We start from the raw sequence: 22,065 nt of genomic DNA, 5'->3' as shown, positions 1-22,065 counted from the left end.
GGTACGATGCGATCCGACATGATCCGACACGATACGATAGCGGTGGTGTGAAAAATAATAAATGTATTAGGAAAAAGTGTTATTTTTCTCACTCAAAAAATGCAGAGAAAGAAATATTACCTGAAAATCAGTGTTATTTATTTCTCAAAGGTACAAAACGCGAGGGTACGATACGACTCGATACGATACGACACGATACGATACGACACAATGCGATACGATACGACACGATACCGGTCGTGAGAAAAATGATATTTGAAAAAAGTGATACTCACCCCCCAAAAAATGTAGGGAAAGAAATAATTCTTGAAAATTGGTGTTATTTATTTCTCGAAGTGAGAGATGACACGCCACGCCACGATACGACACGGTACGATACGACATGATACGTGTTATTAAAAGTGTTATTATTCTCACCCACAAAAAAAGTACAAAATGAAACAAAATGCATTTAGAAAGACTTTAAATGATTTGCGATATGACACGAAATGATACGAAACGAGAAAATTCCAAATTTTTCGAGTTATTATTATTATTTCTTTCCTCAGCGAACTCGGCAAAAAAATTCGGCCAGAAAAAAAATCCTGCGACCAACAAAAGAAAATAAATGGGACGAAAATTGAAATTATGGTAGAATAAAAAAGCGGCGGAGCACGGCACAAATAATAATGGCCACGAAAATAACTGATTCCAGATTGCAACTCAATAGAAAAAAACCAGAAATTTTTAAATCGGTAAGATTTTTACTGCAAAAAAGTGAAACGAAATAAATAAGGACAGACTAAAAAAATCGGCTACGAATTTATTTTATTGGGAAAAAAGCGGTAGTGACAAGAAAAACCAGTCATGCCGCATGTTTATTGTCAAGTGTATTGTCAAGCCATCTCTCCTCGCGAATTGTTTCTTCGTCGAAATGTTCAGATTTCTTCCTCCATTCTTGATCTGCATCTCATGACATGTCACGTGTCACCTTCAAAAGATTTAGTTTAGCTGTGTCTTGTAATTTTTAATTAATTAGTAAGTCCGATCTATAAATGCATCGGCAAAGATTCCTGTGGCTTATAGTCACCTTATAATTTTGTCCAGCCGTGTCTTGATTTTAAACCAGTAAGTCCGATGTTCAACGATCGGCAGTAAAACTTCTGATATTTGTCTCCTTCAGAATGTTTAATTTTGTTGATAAGTGTAATGGCACTATGCCGTCTCCAAAAGTAACTTTTAACATTTTGAATTAGAAAAACATTGTAAGTCCGATCTTCAACGATCGGCAGGGAAACACTTGTGGCATTATGTCGCCTTTAACTCTCTTCGATTAAGAGTAAGTCCAGTCTGCAACGATTGGCAAAACGCGTTAGACATTATTGTCGTCAGTTTTCATACATATATGTACATGTATTGATAGCATTAATGGATTTATCAAAGTGAGCCTCTTGTTTCTTCCCCCCCCCCTCCCCCTCAAAAGAACTATGACTATTTTGTTGGCCGGGTTTAAAATAAGTACCGGAAGTCTTTTCTAACCATCTGTGGAGATACGGTGTGACCTAGCTAGGCTGGGTCGAGTTTTCTTTCTCCCTGTAGCTCATTCAGCTGAGAGATGAACATCTACAAGCCTAAGACTGACTGGATGAGGAGAGGCTGCTTTTTCAGGATGGAAACGAATCCCTCTGAGGAACCGGAAGCAGGGAGGAGGACCGACGGATGAACGGATGACTCTGCTTGCAGGGCTACCCATTTCTGATTCCTAAGGTAAGTTTAAAAAGAAGTTCCTCTCATTAATGAGTGCATCTGTCATCAATTCTTTTTCTTAAGTCTCCTTTCCTCTTTCTTTTTGATTTTCTTAATAGAGGATGGAAACTAGAATACCTGGATGAAAATGGATAGATGAAGAAGCTTCTGGTTGAGGATGACCTTCCCTCCCCATCCCACTTCAGCTGGAACTAAGGAGCCGGAAGCAGGGAGGAGGACCAACAGATGAACGGATGACCTGCTTGTTGGGCTTCCCATTACTTATTTTAAAAGTAAGTTTCAAACAGGAAAACAGATGAATGGTAATCTGTCATAAAAAAAGACCATTTTTCACTAGTCTGGTGAAGTTACCACTCACAGGATGAATTACATATCCCGTCAATCCTGATTCTGAAATGTTTTCCTTTCTCATTTGTTTTGACCTTTTAATAGAAAATGGAGTCTGGTATACATGGATGAGACTGGCTGGATGAAGAAGCTGCAGGTTGAGGATCCCCTTGCCCTTCCCACCCCACTTGAGCTGGAACTAAGGAGCCGGAAGCAGGAAGGAGGACCAACAGATGAACGGATGACCTGCTTGTCGGGCTTCCCATTTCTGAGTTTGCAGTAAGTTTAAAAAAGGAAAGCAAATGAACAATCATATGGTAAACTGTCATAAAAGACTAGTTTTCACTCGTTTGGTCAAGTTCCCCCTCAGAATAAATTACATATCTCGTCAATCCTGATTCTGAAATATTTTCTTTTCCCTGTTTTTTTTTTATCTTTAAATAGAAAATGGAGCCTGGATGAGAGTGGCTAGATGAAGAAGCTTTTGGTTGAGGATGACCTTTCCCTCCCCATCCCACTTCAGCTGGATCTAAGGAGCCGGAAGCAGGGAGGAGGACCAATAGATGACTGTTGACTCTGCTTATTGAACTTGCCGTTTGAGATTTGTAAGGTAGATTTACTAAACCAAAATTACTGGTCACACATTGATGTAAAAAGGAGGACAATGCCTGGAGCATTGCCTTCACAGCTACAATCATGAAACAAAGTGCAAGAGTTTTTAAAGGACATGGATAAGGAAGCACAACTTACACAAGAAAATATCAAAATAAATGAAAGTCTCTTTTACTTTGTTCCTAGCCAAATAAGAATTGTTACTAATGTGACCTAGTTCGCCTAGGCCGAGAAGCTTTTTTTATTTTACAGGATGGAGATTGTCATAGGAAATATCTCAAGCCATTACTTCAGGAGAATGAAAGATGTCTGGCAACCGGAAGCAGGGAATGACTGATGAGCCTACTTGCTCAACATTACATTTGTGATACATGAGGTAAGTGTACTCCCCACCCCAACAAAAATTGTATTTTGAATTTTGACACTTGAAAAGTTTGACAGTGTGACAAGCCTGCTGAAATTGTCAATTTAATGCTTTGCCTTTTGGTTTTTATACTTATTTGCAGATTCGCCAAGATGTCAGCCATCAACGACATAGGAAGATGGCTTGCCGGCTACCGCTGCCAAGCCCACCACTTACCAGAACAAGAAATTAATTAAAACCACCAACCCCACCCCTTAGCAGAACAAGAAATTGATAAAAATTCACTGCAACAAATGAAATTAGAATATAATTCCTGACTTTGGACTAAGTAATTTTTTTTAAGGCTATGGGACACCCCCGTCCTGCCTAGTTGAATCAGCCTGCCTCATGCACTAACAAAACGGTGCTCAAACCTTTGAGAATTCTTTTCAGTCAAAAATCATCAAGACATGGAAATTACACTGTGCTTATGTTGTTGCTTTTGTTTGCATGTTCGCATGATTTCACTGTTCCATTTTGGCATGTGTTGTTCCTGCATGTTTTATCATATCGCACCTTTTTGTTTTTAAGAAGCAAAAAGATAACCACAGTGTATGTCCATAGTCTGACAATTATTATATTAAAAAACTCAAAACATATTAAGCTAAATTTAAAACAAATCATTGAAAATAACTAAAATGAAATCAACAGCATTTCATTGCATAATGTATTTTGAGGGGGGGGGGGTTCATCCCATAGCCTTCGCCTCCCTTTCGCACCTAATTCTTTGATGTCACCAAAAACATCGACATAAAAAAATCTGGAAAAAAAGCAGAACTTTTTTGGTCAAGTTGGTGGTATTGATATTTCTTCAGGGAAGTTGCTTTTTCATTGGAAAGCCTCCCTTTTAACAATGAAAAACCACTGACTTATTAAAATATTTAAATAATTGTTTGCAGTGAGGTTCCTTCTATCATTTTCCTTAACTTACTATTGACCATCCAAAATCAAACGAGGATGACAACGGATACCTCTGATGAGGAAGAAGCCACTGGTTGAGGATGACCTTGCACTCCCCGTCCCAGGAGCCAGAAGCAGGGAGGAGGACCAACAGATGAACTGATGATTCTGTAGTGAGCTAGCCATTTCTGATTCTCAAGGTTAGTTTCCTCTATAAGAAGAGAAAAGAAAAGAAGATGATGCCACAAAATGAAAAGGCTAGTTTATCTCCTTTTCAGCTTAATTGCCTTATATGATAATGACACAAGTGCAGATTATTTTGAAATTAAACTTAACTTTGTTTCGCTATATTTTTCTTTCTATCATGTTTAGAAGTGTGGATGAGTCTTGGATTGATGGAGACTTGGAGATGCCGAATTTGGAGACACACCAAACCACCAACACAGATGTACCTTTAGAAACCGGAAGCAGTGAGGAGGACCGACAGATGAACTGAAGACCCTACTCACTGAGCTAGCCATTTCTGATTTTTAAGGTTAGTTTCCTCCAAAGAAAAGGAAGATGGTGTTATAAAGTAAAAAAGAACCATCGGTAACTCATCATTTTGCTGCTGTATTGCCTTGCAAGATGTCCCGAGTGACCCGAGTATTACATTAAACTGTTTTGGTCTTTTGTTCTCCAAATAATTTATCCTATTTAGAAACCTGGCTGAGTATTGATGAAGACCTGGATGGAGAGTCTGTTTGTTGACTTGACGCCTGAAACCATCATCACATATGACTGAGGAACCGGAAGCAGGGAGGAGGAACGACAGAAGAGCGGAAGACCCTGCTTGCTGGGCTCCCCATTTCCGATTTTTAAAGTGAGTTGAAAAAGAGCTACAAATAGATAATAGAATAATGTCATAATTATCAAAACTAATTTTCACTCTTCTGGTCAGGTTTCCTGTTGCAGAATGAAGTGCGTCTCTTGCCAATTCCGATTCTGAACTGTTTTCTTCTCTCTTTGTTTTTGACATTTTAATAGAAAATGGAGCCTGTCATACCGGGATGAGAGCGGTCAGATGAAGAGGATTCTGACTGAGGGTGACTTTGCCCTCCTCACCCACTTCTGCTGACACTAAGGAGGAGGAAACAGGGAGGAGAACAAACAGAATGACTGTGGACTGTACTTGCTGAGCTTGCCAGGAATTCCTACAAACTTAGAATTAGGACAGTGTCTGACACACTTCATTATGGAGAGAAAACCCCATCGAAGAATTGGGCAGGAAACTTCATTATTACTAAATAAACTTATTCTAAGAGATGAAATGAACCTCAGTGGCATGCGTCTAGAACAAAGTCAGACGCCTGGAACATTGTCAGGATGAAAAAGCTTTATGCCTTAAATATTTTACAATTGAACCGTCAGTGACATTTCAGCAATTCAGTGAAGACGAGCTGCAATGAACATCAGTCACACTTTACTTAAAATATTATCCTGAAAGCTCATGCATTAGGTTTGTCATAATTATAAAGTAAATGAGACACAAACTACTGATAAAACTTGTAATTCCTGGAGGAAGACGAGGAAGAACTGAGATGTTTGTTTTCATAAAGTTTTCCAAAGCAAACACGATTTACAAAAAGAACCCCGGAGCAATCAAAACGGACATTGGCTGGTACTTTGTATGACCATTGAGGAAGTAACGGATTCCATCCTGTCCAATAAACTCGCCCCCCACCCCAAAAAAACCCCAAACACAATACAATCGGTTTCTTATAACTGTCTGTTAACCAAATAAAGTGAAGTTACTCTGTGAAAAAGTGGTGATTGAAAGTCAAAAGAAAACAAAAGAATCTTCAATCGTCACTTCCAATCATCATTTTACGCCCCGATTCGCATGCTCTCTGTACTGCATGTACTGTGTGATTATTTCATTTGTACGGTGAAATTATTTCTTGTGTACAGTGTGATTATTTGATGTGTTGTGTACTTTCTTCCAGTAATTTTAGAAATTTCGAGTTTCTGACTATTCACAGATCTGCAATACTCGGACAAAACCAAACAAAGTCAAAGTTTTAGAGAAATAAATAAAATCAGTGTTATTATTTATTTCTCAAAATTTAAGGTGCTATACGATACGATACAATAGCGGTAGTGTGAGGGAAATAGTATTTAAAAAAGTAATACTTTACTCACTCAAAAACGAAAGAAATTAAATGATATACGATACGATACGATACGAAGTGATACAAATAATTTCGATTCTTCATTGAAAATTTCAGCCACAAAAATGATTAAATGACGCGTGTGAAATAAATAATACTTGAAATTTTATAATCGACAAAAGAAAGAAATATAAACGCAACAAAAATAAATATTGAGGTTAAACAAAGCGGAGGTGAAAAAAAAATTGAAAAAAGGGTATTTTTTTTCTCATCCCTCCAAAAAGGGAGAGAAAGAAATTATACTTGAAAATCGGTGTTATTTATTTCTCAAAGGTGCAATACGACACTTTACGATACTACAAAATACGATACATACAACACGATGCGGTACGCCACTACACGATACGTTACGATACGTTACGATACGATAATAGCGGTGGTTAGAAAAATGCTATTAAAAAGTGTTATTTTTCTCAGTACCCACTAAAACAGTTACGAAATGATACTAAATAAAAAACGAAATGATTTACGATACGATTCGAAATGATACGGGGAAGGGGGGGGGGGGGGGGGGGTAAATACCCCCCCCAATATTTTGTAAAGACTGCCTTTTTCCATTCAAATGCCCCTTTTTTTCAAGGGGCTTACCCCCCCCCCCAATGATTTTTAAAGAGTGCCCTTTTTTTACGAAGTGCCCTTTTTTTTACGAAGTGCCCTTTTCAAAAAAGAAGTGGTGCCCTTTTTTGTGGCATCTGCCGTTTTGGGTGACTTTTTCAGAATTTCGCACATGTATCGCCCTGAAAAGCACCATATATTGGCCCTTTGTGTGCATAATTGTCGGTTTTGAACAGCGCCCCCATCGACAAAACCCCCTCCCCTGCTTTTTTTATTTTACGGAGGCCAAGTGTCCGGAGAAAAAAAAAAATTCTACATTTCACAACGGATGTACAAGTGCCCTTTTCAAAAAAAATTGTCCCCCCCCCCCAATAAAAATGACCGTGCTACGCCCCTGCAAGCCATCTCGATGCTCGCGAATTTTTTCTTCGTCGAAATGTTCAGCTTTCTTTTTCCAGTCTTGATCTGCATCTCATGACATGTCACGTGTCACCTTCACAAGATTTAATTTCAGCTGTGTCTTGTAATTTTTAATTGAAACGTAAGTCCGATCTATAAATGCATCGGCAGGGATTCATGTGGCGTATGTCACTTTTTTCCTAGCCGTGACTTGATTTTTTTTTCAGTAAGTCCGATGTTCGACGATCGGCAGTAACACTTCTGATATTTGTCTTCTTCAGAATGTTTAATTTTGTTGATAGGTACTGTGGCACCATGCCATGCCGTCTCCAAAAGTAACTTTTAGCCCCATTTTGAATTAAAAAAAACCGATCGGCAGGGAAGCACTTGTGGCATTATGTCGCCTTAATTGTCTTCCGGATTTAGAGTAAGTCCAGTCTGCAACGAGTAGCAAGCCGCGTTCGACATTATTGCCTTCAAAAGTCATACATGTATGTACATGTATTTGTAGCTTGATAGATTTATCAAAGTAGGCCTGATCGCTAAGTATGCAGCTTTTTTGACACACTTGTTTCTTTCCCTTTTTTTCTCAAAATAACTATTTTGTTGGCCGGGCCAAAATAAGTAGGCTAAGTCTTTTCTAACCATCTTTGGAGATACGGTGTGACCTAGCTAGGCTGGGTCGAGTGTTCTTTCTCCCCGTAGCTTACTCAGCCAAGAGAATATGAACTGACTGGACTAGAGGCTACTTTGAAGGAAGGAAAAGAATCCCTCCGAGAAACCGAAGGCAGTGAGGACAGGCGGACGAACTGGCGACCGTTCTTGCCATGCAAGCCATTTTTGACAGGTTGGTCAGAGGTGTGCAAAGGTCATTTGTATTTAGAGGGGGGCCAGACGTGAAAAAAGGGCGTTTCTCCTTCTCCATGCTCGCATCATTCGTGCTAAAGACTTTTTAAAAGAGTTTCAGAGGCCCCTTACTAAAACAAACATGAACTGAGTATCTTGGGAGACCGCTTAGAGGGAAATGCGCCCTCTCTGTCATGCACGGAGCGCATTATCTCAACTCGAATTGTTGGCACTTGAGGGCGCTACCGCTCATGTACGATACCGTCGTCGGCTTGTTGTTTCTAAGGTAATCAAATCTTGCATTTACTATTTTTGGATTCGTTTCTGAATCCTATTCGGGTCCTTTATGATATGAATGTGATAATGGGATGCTTTTACGAATTTCGGAGTGTGTGAATATGAATATGAGCATGTCAGCTGGAGTTACTCTAGCCCCATAATGTGGCCTATTTACTGGACTGCCTCCGTAAACATAGGCCACACGTCCACATGTACAAAAAACGTGTCGACTTTGCCAAATTTTGATTTTCACATTTAGGCTTAGTTTGTAGGATTTTTTTGCTTTAGAAGCATACTCACCCACTTTATAGGCTAGTCAGAAAGTGCTGCCTTTTTCAGATGTCTAATTTTTGTGAAATTTCATGTTGAAATTTTGATACGCAAACGTGTAAAAATGAATCTGGAAATTTCACGAAAAATATACATCTGAAAAAGGCAGCACTTTCTGATTAGCCTATAAAGGGGGTGAGTATGCTTCTAAAGCAAAAAAATCCTACCAACTAAGCCTAAATGTGAAAATCAAAATTTGGCAAAGTCGACACGTTTTTTGTACATGTGGACGTGTGGCCTATGTTTACGGAGGCAGTCCAGTAAATAGGCCACATTTATGGGGCTAGAGTTACTCAAGCTAGCGGCTCGGCACACTGATTAGGGCCTAGTGACTAGCGCCATAAATGTGGCCAATTTACTGGACTAGCCTAGGCCTACCGCTGTAAATAAAGTCCACACTAGAAACATGTACCCGAAAATGTAGAACTTTGTCAAACTTTTATTTTCACATTCAGACTTTGTTTGTAGTTTATTTACGCTTTAGAAGCACACTCCCCTCTTTAATTATTAAAGCGATAGAAAATTAGTGCCCCCTTTAATCAGATATCTATATTTTGCGTATTTTCCAGGTTCGTTTGTGCACGCTTGCTTCTCTAAATTCCAACACAAAATTACACGATAACTAGATGTCTGAAAAAGGGGGGACTAATTTTCTATTGCTATAAAGAGGGTGAGTATCCTTCTAAAGTGTAAATAAACTACAAATAAATTCTAAATGTGAAAATCCAAATTTGACAAAGTTTACATATTCAGGTACATGGTCCAAATGTGGCCTTTATTTACGGAAGTAGTTCTGTAAATTGGCCACATTTATGGGGCTAGCTCAGCACCCACTGCCAACTCAGCACATCGCGAACTCGGCACCTACCAACTCAGCACCTTGCCAACTCGGCACCTGCCAACTCGGAACCTGTACAAGAACAAGTCAGCATGAAGCAACAATCTGATTGTGCACCCGGCCAACTCGGCATCTCTGGTGTGGTATCCAGTATCACAGCGTTCTTCGGCAGTGCAGTTAGGCCATGAGAATAAAAGTCTCAGCGTCCACCGCCCGCACCTTCCTGCGAGAACCACACGATAATTTTGCAAAACTTCCATTTTATTTCAAAAAATACTATTTTCAATTACAAAAGACACCCCAAAACATAAGTTAGTCTAAAAATTCTTACTAAAGCATATTTGCATGTACATGTACATGTACTATGGGTGTTTGGTGTGCATGTTTGATGCCATGCTAGAGACTTAGGCCAGCACACTCCAACTTCGTGATCCTATCTGCAAAGCGCAGTACAGTACACATCCTGTGTATGTACATTCTGTGTGCTGACATCATATTTAAAACGGACTCCTGTGAAAATCGGACACATTTTCCCTTTCATTGATTAATCCCTCACACGTGACCAGTCACTCTAATTGAGTGCCACGTTAGCAGACTCTACTATTCTAGGATCCTTTTTATTAAGACTAGTAAAACAAAAGCAGCCAGACAGCTTCAATAAAAGCCTATTGTTACTTTGTAATGGCCAAATGTTGCATGTTTTACTTTTTTCCCACAACAGTTCCCTGAATTGCCCTCAAGATGGACCTGCCTGGTGGAGGAATCACAGCACTTGCACAACTTCTCAAACCTCCTGACCAAGAAAGTGGTGATGAGGATGACAAGGTGGCTCAAGTATTATGGCTCAGAAGCCGTTTGACGGATACCGTCATTTTAAACTTTTTTGGGGGGGGGAGGCATTACAATGAAAATACGTCCCACCATGCAACTGTAGTAGAGCATGATGGGAAGTATTGTCATCATAAACCCCCCCCCAATTTTAAAGATGGTGCTATCCACGAAACGGCTTAATGCAAATAAGTTCTCAGTTGGCTTATTTACCCGTTTACACCTGTATTACACTGTACTGCATTGTATTACTTTGAATTGCGCTGTGTTTATTCCCTGTGTATGTCTTTTGGAAAAAAATAGTACTGGGGCTGTTTAACCAGTTCGCGCCAGGATTATTTTTGCCAAAAATGTACAAGACATAGCAGCCAACTTTTGATTACAGCCAAACACCACAAATGCTGATTTGCAAGAGTCATTTCAGCAGTATTTGTACGATATTTCTTACCGCAACCTCACATCTTTCAACACTCCGAGTTGTGCCCATGGAGCATGAATGCCATTACAAATGGAAAAATACTGTTTAAAGTCTGATGTGGTTTAGAATTTCCATGTTTTTTTCAAAAATGCCAGTTGCATAGCGTGACCACAATTGTGTGTGTGTACAAAACTAATAGGGGATTAGCATGTGAAGACATCGTCTGGAGATGGGTCTAGGCACGCTTGACGTTTAAACCCGTCAGCCGTGCCTGTGCATAGAAACAGCCAGATTGTGTTAACGCGTCATCCGATGCGAACTGGTTAAAACATTGGTTAGGGACCAACGGGTTAAGTTGAATGGGTGTGTATGTAACTTCACATGCTGTAGTTATGCACGGGTACGCTCCCAAAGTTGCCTGTATTTTTATGATAAATAGGTGCCACCTGATGAAGTCTGCCTTCATTTCCCATGATATGCTAAGGATTGATGACAGTTTTCTGTCTTTGCAACTTCCTTTTAGCCAGTGACTGCTTCAGCCAAACTCGGCCCAGGAGCAATAGGCCTATCTGCCAAGAGTCAAGCCGCTACAAAACGTAAGAATGGTGTTTCCAAAATTAATAAAATATGGATTTATTTATTTGTTTTCTTTGAAGTATTTTAACGTTTCTATTTTATATATTGTAGACCAAGACACTTCGAAAAAGGAGAGCAAAGACATCTGGGATGCTGATGAGGTTCCCGAGGGAGCAGAGTTTGATGACACTGATGACCCAAGACCTCAACCAGAGTAAGTGAACATCCACTCCCTCACCCTATCTCCCTACCAACAACGTGCCTCCCACTGCCTTGTTTTATTAATGGTTGAGCCTGGAAATCAAGCATGACCTTCACAAAGAAATTGGAATAATGAGGGTTTGCGGCTCACAATGCATATTTTAGTGTTATTAAGGGGCATGCCTCCTGTGAGGTGCAGGCACACAACTTTGACCGAGACAAAGTGTCTATGTTAATAAGGTTGAATTTACATTGGGGTGATGTAAATTCAATATTGGGTTTGCCCTTCACCGACGTATTTAAAAAGAAACCACTGTATACTCTGTGTTTTTTTGAGTGATTGTGAGAAAAAAATCACTCGGGTTGGACATAAACCCACGACCTCCTCCTTACTAGTGCCGACGTCTTAGCACTCGACCACCGAGCTTGCTGGGGTCAGCTGGCTGGTTCAAATCTGAATTATGAATAGTTTGGCTTTGGTAGCCGCTGCTATATCAGGTTCGAACCAGGCAATTGACCCTGGCAAGCATGGTGGTCAAAGTGGTAAGACGTCTTCAGTAGTAAGCAGGAGGTCATTGGTCTGAGACCAACCTGAGTGATTTTTTTCTCACCAGCACTCAGGAAAACACTGAGTATATGGTGTTTATAAAAATGTAAAAAAAATACTGTATTTTGATGTTGTCTTCCAGATATGATATTATCTTCAAGCAAGCAGTTACGACAGAAGACATGTTTCTGCAGATGAGCAACAAGACACCGAGCTCAGTCAGCTGTGAAGATATGGTGGTGAGTCTTGAATACATCCTGCTCCAGATTTGTAGACAAGTCACCACAAGCAGCAATATATGCCTCGCTTGTTTGTTTGTGTTTTGCTTCCATTTATTTCCATAAATGTTGGATCCGCACTGAAGACTCAATCAGAAGTCATCAGGATACATCATGTCATCCACAAGTGGTCACATGTCATTATGCCTAGGGAGTTCAGACTACCATAATTTCATTAAAAAAAATTTAGTTGTTAATTCATGGAAGGCTTTTGTTTCGTGAAACTTTGTTGCATATATTTGTCATTGGTTGCATCATACAGATAAAGATAAGTTTGCCAGACACAAAGATGGCTGATGTCGACCTGGATCTCAAAGACAAGTTTCTCAGCTGCAGAACACCAAACTAGTAAGTAATTCAAAATTCAAAAGCTCCCAAACTGTTGAATTGTGAGAAAAACCTCAAAATCCATACTTCATTTTGTTTGCCGGTTTGAAGATAAAACCATGTCATCCAATACAGTTATTTAATCAAAAAGTTACAACATTGCTTTGACAATCTTATTGAAATTTACAGGTATCGCATTCACCAAAAGAGGTGCACTTCATTTTTTTTCTGTTCTTACAGCAAGCTCGGTCTTCACCTACCACACCCCGTGGACAGCAAGAATGGCAAAGCCCAGTGGATCAGCGACAAGCAAACGCTGGTTGTAACATGCAGGATGGTTCGAGAGTATGACTTCCTGACTGCGTGACCAACACATGGCGCTATATAAGATATTGGCAGTTAATTGTGTGAATGCTAAATTGGGCATTAGCAGCACATAGAATCACCATTTACATAAAATGGTTCATTGTCATTTCTGTGTACAAGGGTTTGATAACAGAGTGTCAGAATATCTGCTTTGTTCACCAAAGGAACATTCGAAGTGAAACGGAACTTGAGGTATCAAGTGTCCAGACAAGTTCTTTGTAGCTTTGAGTGATTCTATCGTATCATTTCTTTCCTTGTGTATACACAAAACAGGACTATTTTGATGAAACTGTTTTCGCATTTGAGATTTTTTCTAAAGATTGGTTTTAAGAAATAAAAGCTCAAGTGTAGAGGTGAACTTCATAAACCCCTTAGTTTACTTATTTTGGTTTATATTACTGACAAACATGTAATTTAAAAGCCTAAAAATAGTGGCAATTCATTCAAATCCGTCCTTTTTTATGAAAATGGAAGCAGTTTTGTTTTTATAGTGGTTTTTGTACATGTATATATTTGAACATTGAAAAAAAAAGCACAGAAAAGAAATTTGAGTTGTCTTTCATTTATTCAAAGAAACTGAGATTAGAAATTATTGATCAGCCATATTTTGGAAATAGATTCTTATCCAAATGTCTCAAAGACAAGAACTTAAAGGGAATATACAACATTTGCAAACATAAAAAAACCCAATGATCAAATTATCACGAAATATCTTTCTGGATTGTTAGGGAATGACAGTCTAAAGCATCCTGTAAAGTTGTGGCACCTGGTGTGCTGATATTTTCAAGAAAAACTGTATTTTTCCAACGCTGGTCGGCCGACCAGCGTTGGAGAAAACTGGCTTTTTTCAAAAAGTGCTCCTAATTTTCCATATTCAGTTCGTCCGCATTTTCTTTGCAATTGATTACACACCTGTGAAGACTACAAGCCTGCTAGACTGATTCTCTGATCTAACAATTCCCCAAAGTCTGTAAATTGCTCCGTTTTATCTTAAGTGGGGTCAGGGAACCAGACTACAAAAATATGATTGGTTTTCTTGGTTTTTCCAGCATCTACGAACCCAAAACGTGAAACAAGTCAGTGTTACAATATTTTCTATAATATACTTATCCTCCAAATCCATTTATTTCTGAAAATTGCAGCAAAAGCAAATATTGTACATCATCCCTTTAAGACGAGCTTTTCAACAGAAGTTCAGGATTATTCCTAAATTATAATCATAACTTCAACCCCTTTTAAAAATCTTAGACAAGCCACGCCCATAAGAACTGTATGAATTAATATTAGAATGAGAAAAGGTCTTATCCTGATGTAACAATGGTGATTGTGTTCGCCACTGACTGGCAAGAATAACAAATTGACCCCAAAATCCAATATTTTAATATTTTTAATAAATAAAGACGTAGAATACGTTTTGGCCCTTTTTACGACCCGTCTCTGATTAAAATTCAAGAACGATTAAAGTAAACTTTAGACCAATCACCGCCGTCCTTAGAGAAGGACAAATCGGCCATCTTGAATTCAGGCTCAAGGGTGCGGACCAGTAAATAGGCCCAAATTGCCCACGCAAGCCAAATCACGATTTGCATGCCCTCAATTGTTTTTGCTGTTGGAGCATTTTGGGGGCCATCAACTTGAAAGTCTGTAAAAAAAAAAATAGAAAGGTGGAAGCCGCGCACGGGACTACAAGCTGATATTTCTGTGAAATTGGGCCCGAAAATTGCTCTATTTTGCAAAATGGCAATGAGCTAAACGACTACTTTTAAGGACGAGCATTTTTGGATGGAATGTTTTCCAAAAAAGTCATTGCATAACCCCTTAAAATTGAACAGAATACGAAAGATGATGAAATGAGCATTAATTCGATTGGTGTCTCAAAGACCTTGGAGAGTTGTGAGCATTTGAAATATTTTTGGAACTGCGCGTAATTATCACTGAGGTCTATTACGGCGGTCGATTTGCATTTTGCTTGCACCGCCCTCCCCTCCCCACCTTTTCGATATTTTGCAGTTTGCATCTTGGGCAGTTTCTCCATCCAATTGAGGAGGAGGAATGTTCTTGCACAAACAGACAAACTAAACAAACGGACAGCGAGTGGGTAAATACTGCTGCTGTGTTGCTGTCCATATCACGACCTACCACCATGCCATTTATATTTAACAATGGGATTAATAAGTAGATATGAATGACATCGCATGAGGTGGTGTAAACATTACAGTTCAAACAATAATCCCATTCCGAGGTACCGGTGGCTACAAATAATAGTATGTAAGTCCCCCCCCCCTCCCAAAGAGTTTCTCCACCTATTTCGGCATTGCAGGCAGTGATCTTACAGTCTTTCCGTGTAATTCTTTATACTGTACACAGTCGATGAGAAATTATTTGAACGCCAATTTTGAGATTTGCTTCTGGTACATTTAACGCTAGCATTTACAGATTGAAATTATTTTTTTTAAAGTATAGGTCTTTTAAATCTGCCACTACCAGGCTGTTGCTTCCTGTAGTAGTTAGGGCTAATTCAATTGATGAATTTGTGCATGTCGTAATGTTGATAGAATACGAGAAACGGTTTGTATAAAATCCAAATTTCTCCTTAAGGAAAAAATCGTATTTAATTCCCACACTGATTTAAACTTCTTTGTTGGGGTAGCTTATTATGACCGAACCTAATCCCAGACGACGTTATCTTTCTAATAATTTGTTTTTCTTTGTGAAGACCTGTTTCTGATAAAGCATTTTATGGTGCTAGACATGGCGTTTAGTGCCCTAATTTTGTTGTCATGATTATATCAGTGTGTCATTAGGCCTACTTTTGAAGTCGATCTATCCGTAAAATCCGCCACTCCACCAAGCTTTTCGACAAGGTGACACCTGTACATGAACACAGTGTACTTTGGTCACCTGGGATACAACCACCAGTCGCCTATGAATGTTGACATTTTTTATGTTGACAATCTTTGCTTATCACCATCAGAAATCAGCTGCAAGTAGCGGAGCAACATGATAAGGCATGTTGCCTATCTCGGAAACGATCCGTCGTTAAATGACAGCTCAAGTTCGGGACTTTTGAATCGGTTTGGGCATTTGACATTTTCGCTTCAGGGAATAAGTGTGCAGCGTAGTATTCCCTCCTCCCCCCCCCAACCCCCCCCCCCCCAACTGCATTGCTTATGCTTGGAATTAAAGGAAAAAGGAAAACTCTGTATTGTCGCTATTCTATCTTACAAAAGCATGTGGTTGGTATCTCGGCCTATTAGATTTTGCCCCAGAATAAGAAGTTTAGGAGAACTGCAGCAATTTCTGATTGAAATTAGCGGGTTTGCAAACCCAAATAATTGTACCCCTCGCGTTAAGTTATTGCTTTATTTCAAGAACTATTTTGTGCAAATATCGCCAAGGATGCAGCACCTCAAACTGCCACAAGGACTGTCGCCCTCGGTCCAAAAATAGACCCAAATCTTTTCAAATAAAATGTCTTAAACACTTAACAGAAGCATTTCACTGTCAGTCAATAGTTGTTGTGATTGAGAAGACAAACACTTGTGACCGCGTTTATCGAGTGGGCATGCAGGATGGGGGGCGGGGGGGGGGGGGGCATGCCGGGGGACGAAATGGGCCACTAATCCGATAGCTGAGGGGGTAACACCGTTACCTGGGGAGCAGGGTAGTTGTGTGACCGACGGCAGTTCTATGGAGCGTTTTTTTTAAATGCATTGTAAAATATTTCATTTTCAAGACTGAATTATCCTGTACTTACACCAGTAAAATTATTTTTATTGACACTTAAAATGAGAACAATCTTGAAGGATTTCAAAGAAATGTATTCCATGAGTACAATTTGTTTTGTATCAAGCGCCTGGTAACACAATCATACATCGGCCGTCGGAGTTGGTGACCGCCGCAACCTCACAACCGACAAATTTGCCATCATTGCTATCATGACTTTATTAGCTGATCTATTACTGATGCATCTCGGCCGGCCATGATCGTTTTTCGTTTTGCTCTTCAAATAATGTGGCATGAAATACCGTAGTTCTTGGGATTTTGAGAATTCCAGAAGAATGTCAACTGTGTACGCTTTCATCATCAAATGATCTTATACAAAGGATTTGGCGGCATGGTGCTAAAGTTTTCTGCAGTAGCCCCTCAGGCACATGTTGCGGAATGTATTCTATACTTGGCAACCTTACAAGTGTCATGGACACGGTCTTTCAGCCAAGAGGGAGCAGTGGATGGAGAGACTAAATTATGCCTCATTTAGGCCAATCAAAAGGCGACATGGAGCTGACAAGGAACGCTGATACGAGACGATGCCATTGTTGAGCCGAGTCACACATCACCGAGGAGAGGGGAAATGGGAAGTTGGATCTAAGAATCGTCCTCGGACACAATAATTATTTCGCTGACAGCCAGAAAACTGATTATTACGGAGAAAGCAATCTGTAGGTTGAGGAAAGACGAAAATGTTTTCAATTTCTACCCAATGCTGAGAAAGGTAACATTTGAAACCTCTTTATATATCCATGTTTTTTTCCGAACACGATTCCAATTGATGACGATGTCGTTAACCCGGACACGCCAGGTTTCGGTTTGATTTTTGAAAATTTTGGAAATTCGCCGCTCCGACTTGATTAACTAGTTCATTCATATCTAGCATGGATGGGGAGCGACTCTACAGGAAGGAGGGATATTGGATCACCGTGCCTTTCATTGAAACCGTTTAATCCGCACAGCACAGGCTACAAGTTGGTTTTCAGTAAACTTGAATGAGCTTTTGTTGTGCAATAGCCTAGATATTTACCTGATATTAAGGTGTCGATGTTGCTGATGTATACGCGGTCTGAAATTTTCTAAAGGGATTTGGCGGCGTTTGTAATAGACCTTTTCCAAACCTTTTTGTCATCCATGTTGCACTTTTTACCAGACTTTGTATGTTGGTCCCACAGATCCTGTTTCAATCCCGAAATGGATTCCGAACTTCACATGAAGTGACGCAAAAGTGAACACAGCCGCCCCATGCACCCGGATTCAACATGATAATAGAGTGTTTTTATCGAAGTGTCAAATAGCACACGATATGACAATACCGGGTGAATATCCGGTTTGGTTCCAATTTTGTGAACGACACAGGGTGTCTAGCCAATGACCTCTCGCTGAAGTATCCATTTCGGGGATTTCAAAGTCTCACCATGAAAGAATCAGGCACATTAGTTACCGACAATCCAAACTTGAATGGGCGACTCAGTGCCAGTTTGTCCAATGCCAAGGAGAAGTCGGCAAGCAAAGCTCTGATGGGGCTGAAACACCTGAAGGCAGACGACATCGGTGTGTTAAGGTACACCCGATCGTCGGAGTTTGGCACGCAGGTGAAATGCAGCAATCACGCCCATGATGTCTCTTCTCGGAAACAGGTGAATATGTGGCACCGAGATCAGCGGATTGCCGTGGACAAACTGGCTCGCGGGCAGCAGAAGATGTTCCGCAATCTGATCCGCGTCCAGAATGAGAAGAGACGCATACAGAGACAGGCTCGCATCAGGAAACAACGAGAGATGCAGATTGAACTGAGGGAGAGAGCAGTGCGAGAGAGGGAGGAGGCACAGAAAAGACTGAGAGATATGATCATGACGGAGGTACACAGCAAAGAGGTTCCAGAAGATGATGAGAAAACATCACCTCGGCCGTTACCTGGGATCAGAGAGGAAATCGACACGGAGATGGGAGATGTAAGCAAAGGGGATGCAAACAACTCGGCCTTGACTGACTGGTCCATTAACTCAATCAGATCTTCTCTCTCTGGTGATAACTCACCAGTTAAAACCACGAGACAGAGCTCAACCACGCCCAAGACGACATCAAGCCGGTCGCCATCTGCAACTCAAACTCGAGAAGTGTCACAGGTACTTGAGACAGTCAGCAAAGCCAACTTGTCTCTTTTCCAATATGACAAAGAAAAGTCTGTCATTAAAGAAAGTGGTATGGGACTCGTTTCCAGGCCTCATTTCTCCAGAGAAGCCAAACAATCAATGGACTATAATTCAAACGTAGCTGGTGACACAGATGTTAGACATTCCGTCCTCGATTTCGAAAAAGATGACAAGGTGCTCGAATTAAATTCAAACATAGTCCTACCCGGGATTGTCACCAAAATCCCCAAAGACCCTCCAAGCCAAACATTTGAGGATGGAGCGTCTTATGAAAGCAATGATTCGGTTTTTGAGGGAGATGTCCCAACAGCGGCATCTAGAGCCAAAGATCAGACAACAACTGAGAAAACAAAACGCAAACCAAGCGAACGGGCTGGACCGAAGAGCAAGTATCACATCGGTATCGCTAACCGGACCTTCCGCCTGCCTGAGTATCAAGCCCCGGTCGTGACGAGCGTGGTGCGGTATCAGCGCAACAGCGCGGGGAGTTTGGTACCGAGTGAAGTGGCAGTCAAGCCGGCATCGGAGGAGTACAAGTTACCGTCCCGGCGGGCTGAGTACATGGTGGAGAAAGCTTTGGAATGGGAGAGGAGGAGAGAAGATGTCCGAGAGAAGAAGCTACAGGGATTCTTGGAGAGGATGAAGGAATTAGGTAAGATTAAGAAGAAGCCTTTGAATGAGTGGATCCGGGGGGAAAAGGAAGTGGCTAAAAAGTCAACTTATACAGTCTATTCAGATGAGTACAGGAACAACAAATAATTGTTTGCACATCCTGGGTTCCATCCAATGTGTTAAAGACATTCCTTTATTAACCCCTTTAATTGCGTGTCTTGCAAAAAGTTAATGAATTTCACTCTTGTTGTTTAGTGTAGACTGCTGTTATCAATATTTGTATAAATCCTGTTATAATTAGTTAAGGGAAAAGATCTACATGTATTTTCAAAACGCGTTAACAGTTCAATACGCAATTTCATCTCATCCGTATATCATCAACGTCTCGCTTTACAGTAGGGACCGCACGCACGAGGGAATGTTTTCGCCGTATAATTTTTCACCAGACAACAGCGCTAAATGGAAATATTTACTGCCCGTCTGGTTTCAATCAACAAAAGAAAAGTGAGGATATTTTTGGCAATTTGGCTGCAGTTCGATGAAACAGTGTGAGACGAGGTCGTCTCTCCGACCCACCCTTTGATAGCTTTGCGATCTTGTTTCAGACCTTGGGGATAATTGCTGTTGTCGCATCCGGGTTTGTTTTTTACGAGTACTGAAAACGAAATCTTGGATTCAGTTCCAAGCTATGATGTAAACAAATGTTTATAAATACATTTCTGCATGTCTGGCTGCATTAGTAAGCCAACCTTTATCGCATCTGCCATGGTTTACGAGCTGGTGCACTTTCAAGAAATACTTTCGAAACTAAACATTCCGAGTTTTTTGTGTTATACTTTCTAATTTAGCCCCCCCCCCGTCCCAAATACACTGTGACTGTTGACCACTATATTATACATTATTTCATATTGCACATTATAGTTTTGGCTTGATTTGCAACCTCTAATTATTCCTGCATAGTAAGTGTGGAGATATTCCGAATTCACAATGCTTGCTCCTGTAGAGTCCATCCCTTCTTAATTAAATCCTACATTATCGATTTTTGAAAAGCAGTTATTTCAAATGACCATGCAACCATCTGAACTATACAGCAGATCCTTAAAGTCAATATTGTGAATTAACTCATCAAACTTTCACCGAGAATATCATCTCGAAGTAATTACAGAGTGTTTGCTGCAATCGATGCACTGATTGCTACCTCATTTTTAATTAAACAAGAGCTTGATGCCTCGTTTACGTGCTATCAAGTCTTTATGTTCTCCTCTTGCCATCAATTAACGCAACGAATTTGCTTTCTGATTGAACCAGAGTTTGGACAAATTAACATGTCGGCGATGAAAGTGATGCAACTGAGATCATGGGTGGATCGGGACTGGGGGCAGATGGATCCAAACCACTTTTATTTGGTTAATTTGTATTTACAAAAAAAGGAAGTAAAAATGGAATAGAGACAGTTCTTTGATGCGCATAATTAAGCCCATACACATTCAAAAATGCAGTTTTAACACCTTCAAACCTATTTTACTCCACGGGGGCGGAGTTAGGAGAAACTGAACTTGTGGGGAGTCCGGAATTTGGAGTAAGATCTGAAGTACATTCTGATCCTGATTTTTTTCTTATTTGCAGAGCGAAGAGAGAAGATGGAATCCCGGCTTGCTACGAGTCTAGACTACGCAAGACACGATGCATTTCACCATCATCATCAAGCCCACCATACCGTGGATCGGGCCACAAGCCCCCCGCATCCGCCGACGTACCGCACGCTCCACCGATCAGCAGGCGAGGCACTGGAGAAGTATCACCTTAAAGGAGATGTGCAGGACGTGAAGAATTGCCGGTATCTACGGCTGAACGACAAGGGGGAGGCATCGAGAGAAGACAGGGGAAAGATGGGTGGGGAGAGGGGTAGAAGGGGTCGGCGAATGTCCAGCTGGGGGATGGTGGGTGCGCCTCACGGGGATGGCTTGTCAACGAGCAAACTGCCACCCAAGCGTGGAGGACAACATAAGGGTCTTGGATTTTGAATACGACAGTATTATACTACTACATTTGTATCTAGTATTTTTTGGCATGGGTGTGACTCCACGGACTGAAACGGGGATCAATATGGAGTGGCGTTTTTTAAGAAAAGAATGAAATCTAACAAGTTATAAGGCTTAAACCATTATGTGTCCAAAAAAATAATCGTTTTAGTTCTTAACTTCATAGGCAGTGTGTGTGTGTGTGTGTGTGTGGGGGGGGGGGGGGGGGGGAGGGGGTATCCCCGGAAAAATATTCCACTTTTTAGGTTGGGGTGAGCTCAATGGTATCCACCTACGCCAATTTGTACTGTTAAGTGTATTAAAATTGAAAATTCGTCTGGTCATAATGACATTTACGTTCAATGAAAGAACAAATAATGAACATCCTGTCGGTCACTCAAATTCCTATTTAACAGTGCAAATTATCAGTGCAGACTGCCTGGAATATATAGGTACAGTTCATGTAATGAACAGCGCCCCCAGCCTACCTTTGAAATTATCCCCCAGTCGACTAGTCTG

At 40.6% G+C, this 22,065-nt stretch overlaps 2 protein-coding genes and 2 long non-coding RNA genes across 8 annotated transcripts; all 4 read left to right on the top strand.

Moving 5' to 3' along the window:
• Positions 1-207: 207 nt before the first annotated feature.
• On the top strand, positions 208-3,701 carry LOC119728372. Its single transcript, XR_005271043.1, has 5 exons — positions 208-1,746; positions 1,845-2,018; positions 2,179-2,352; positions 2,518-3,061; positions 3,192-3,701. It is a non-coding gene; the product is annotated as an uncharacterized LOC119728372 (long non-coding RNA).
• Positions 3,702-3,729: 28 nt separating this feature from the next.
• On the top strand, positions 3,730-6,695 carry LOC119728373. Its single transcript, XR_005271044.1, has 4 exons — positions 3,730-4,188; positions 4,361-4,523; positions 4,689-4,850; positions 5,015-6,695. It is a non-coding gene; the product is annotated as an uncharacterized LOC119728373 (long non-coding RNA).
• A 1,122-nt stretch (positions 6,696-7,817) lies between these two features.
• On the top strand, positions 7,818-13,518 carry LOC119728370 (dynein assembly factor 6, axonemal-like). Of its 5 annotated transcripts, none has more exons than XM_038200590.1 (7): positions 7,818-7,999; positions 10,167-10,270; positions 11,215-11,287; positions 11,379-11,481; positions 12,158-12,254; positions 12,556-12,641; positions 12,861-13,518. In XM_038200590.1, exons 2-7 carry the CDS (start codon positions 10,187-10,189, stop codon positions 12,985-12,987), a joined length of 570 nt encoding a protein of 189 aa, XP_038056518.1. In that variant the 5' UTR covers positions 7,818-7,999; positions 10,167-10,186; the 3' UTR covers positions 12,988-13,518. The 5 variants fall into 5 exon arrangements, with proteins under 5 accessions (XP_038056518.1, XP_038056520.1, XP_038056515.1 ...); XM_038200592.1 differs by lacking the exon at positions 7,818-7,999 and adding an exon at positions 8,202-8,284 and having other exon boundaries at positions 11,385-11,481; XM_038200587.1 differs by lacking the exon at positions 7,818-7,999 and adding an exon at positions 8,202-8,284.
• Positions 13,519-16,901: 3,383 nt separating this feature from the next.
• LOC119728889 lies at positions 16,902-21,753 on the top strand. The gene is made up of 3 exons (XM_038201323.1): positions 16,902-17,481; positions 17,933-19,565; positions 21,152-21,753. Exons 2-3 carry the CDS (start codon positions 18,176-18,178, stop codon positions 21,547-21,549), a joined length of 1,788 nt encoding a protein of 595 aa, XP_038057251.1. The 5' UTR covers positions 16,902-17,481; positions 17,933-18,175; the 3' UTR covers positions 21,550-21,753.
• Positions 21,754-22,065: the final 312 nt, after the last annotated feature.

This window comes from Patiria miniata, unplaced genomic scaffold (genome assembly GCF_015706575.1).
Source record: "Patiria miniata isolate m_02_andy unplaced genomic scaffold, ASM1570657v1 HiC_scaffold_20, whole genome shotgun sequence".
NCBI classification, from domain to species: domain Eukaryota; kingdom Metazoa; phylum Echinodermata; class Asteroidea; order Valvatida; family Asterinidae; genus Patiria; species Patiria miniata.
This window is presented reverse-complemented; position numbering and strand designations above follow the sequence as displayed.

What these genes read in the sequence shown, in the direction of transcription:
- LOC119728370 (XM_038200590.1), top strand. Translation starts at nt 10,187, where the DNA reads ATGGACCTGCCTGGTGGAGGAATCACAGCACTTGCACAACTTCTCAAA. An exon ending in GTGGTGATGAGGATGACAAG is followed by an intron (nt 10,271 to 11,214) that starts GTGGCTCAAGTA and finishes ACTTCCTTTTAG; the next exon opens with CCAGTGACTGCTTCAGCCAA. An exon ending in AGCTGCAGAACACCAAACTA is followed by an intron (nt 12,642 to 12,860) that starts GTAAGTAATTCA and finishes CTGTTCTTACAG; the next exon opens with CAAGCTCGGTCTTCACCTAC.
- LOC119728889 (XM_038201323.1), top strand. Translation starts at nt 18,176, where the DNA reads ATGAAAGAATCAGGCACATTAGTTACCGACAATCCAAACTTGAATGGG. An exon ending in GGAGAGGATGAAGGAATTAG is followed by an intron (nt 19,566 to 21,151) that starts GTAAGATTAAGA and finishes TCTTATTTGCAG; the next exon opens with AGCGAAGAGAGAAGATGGAA.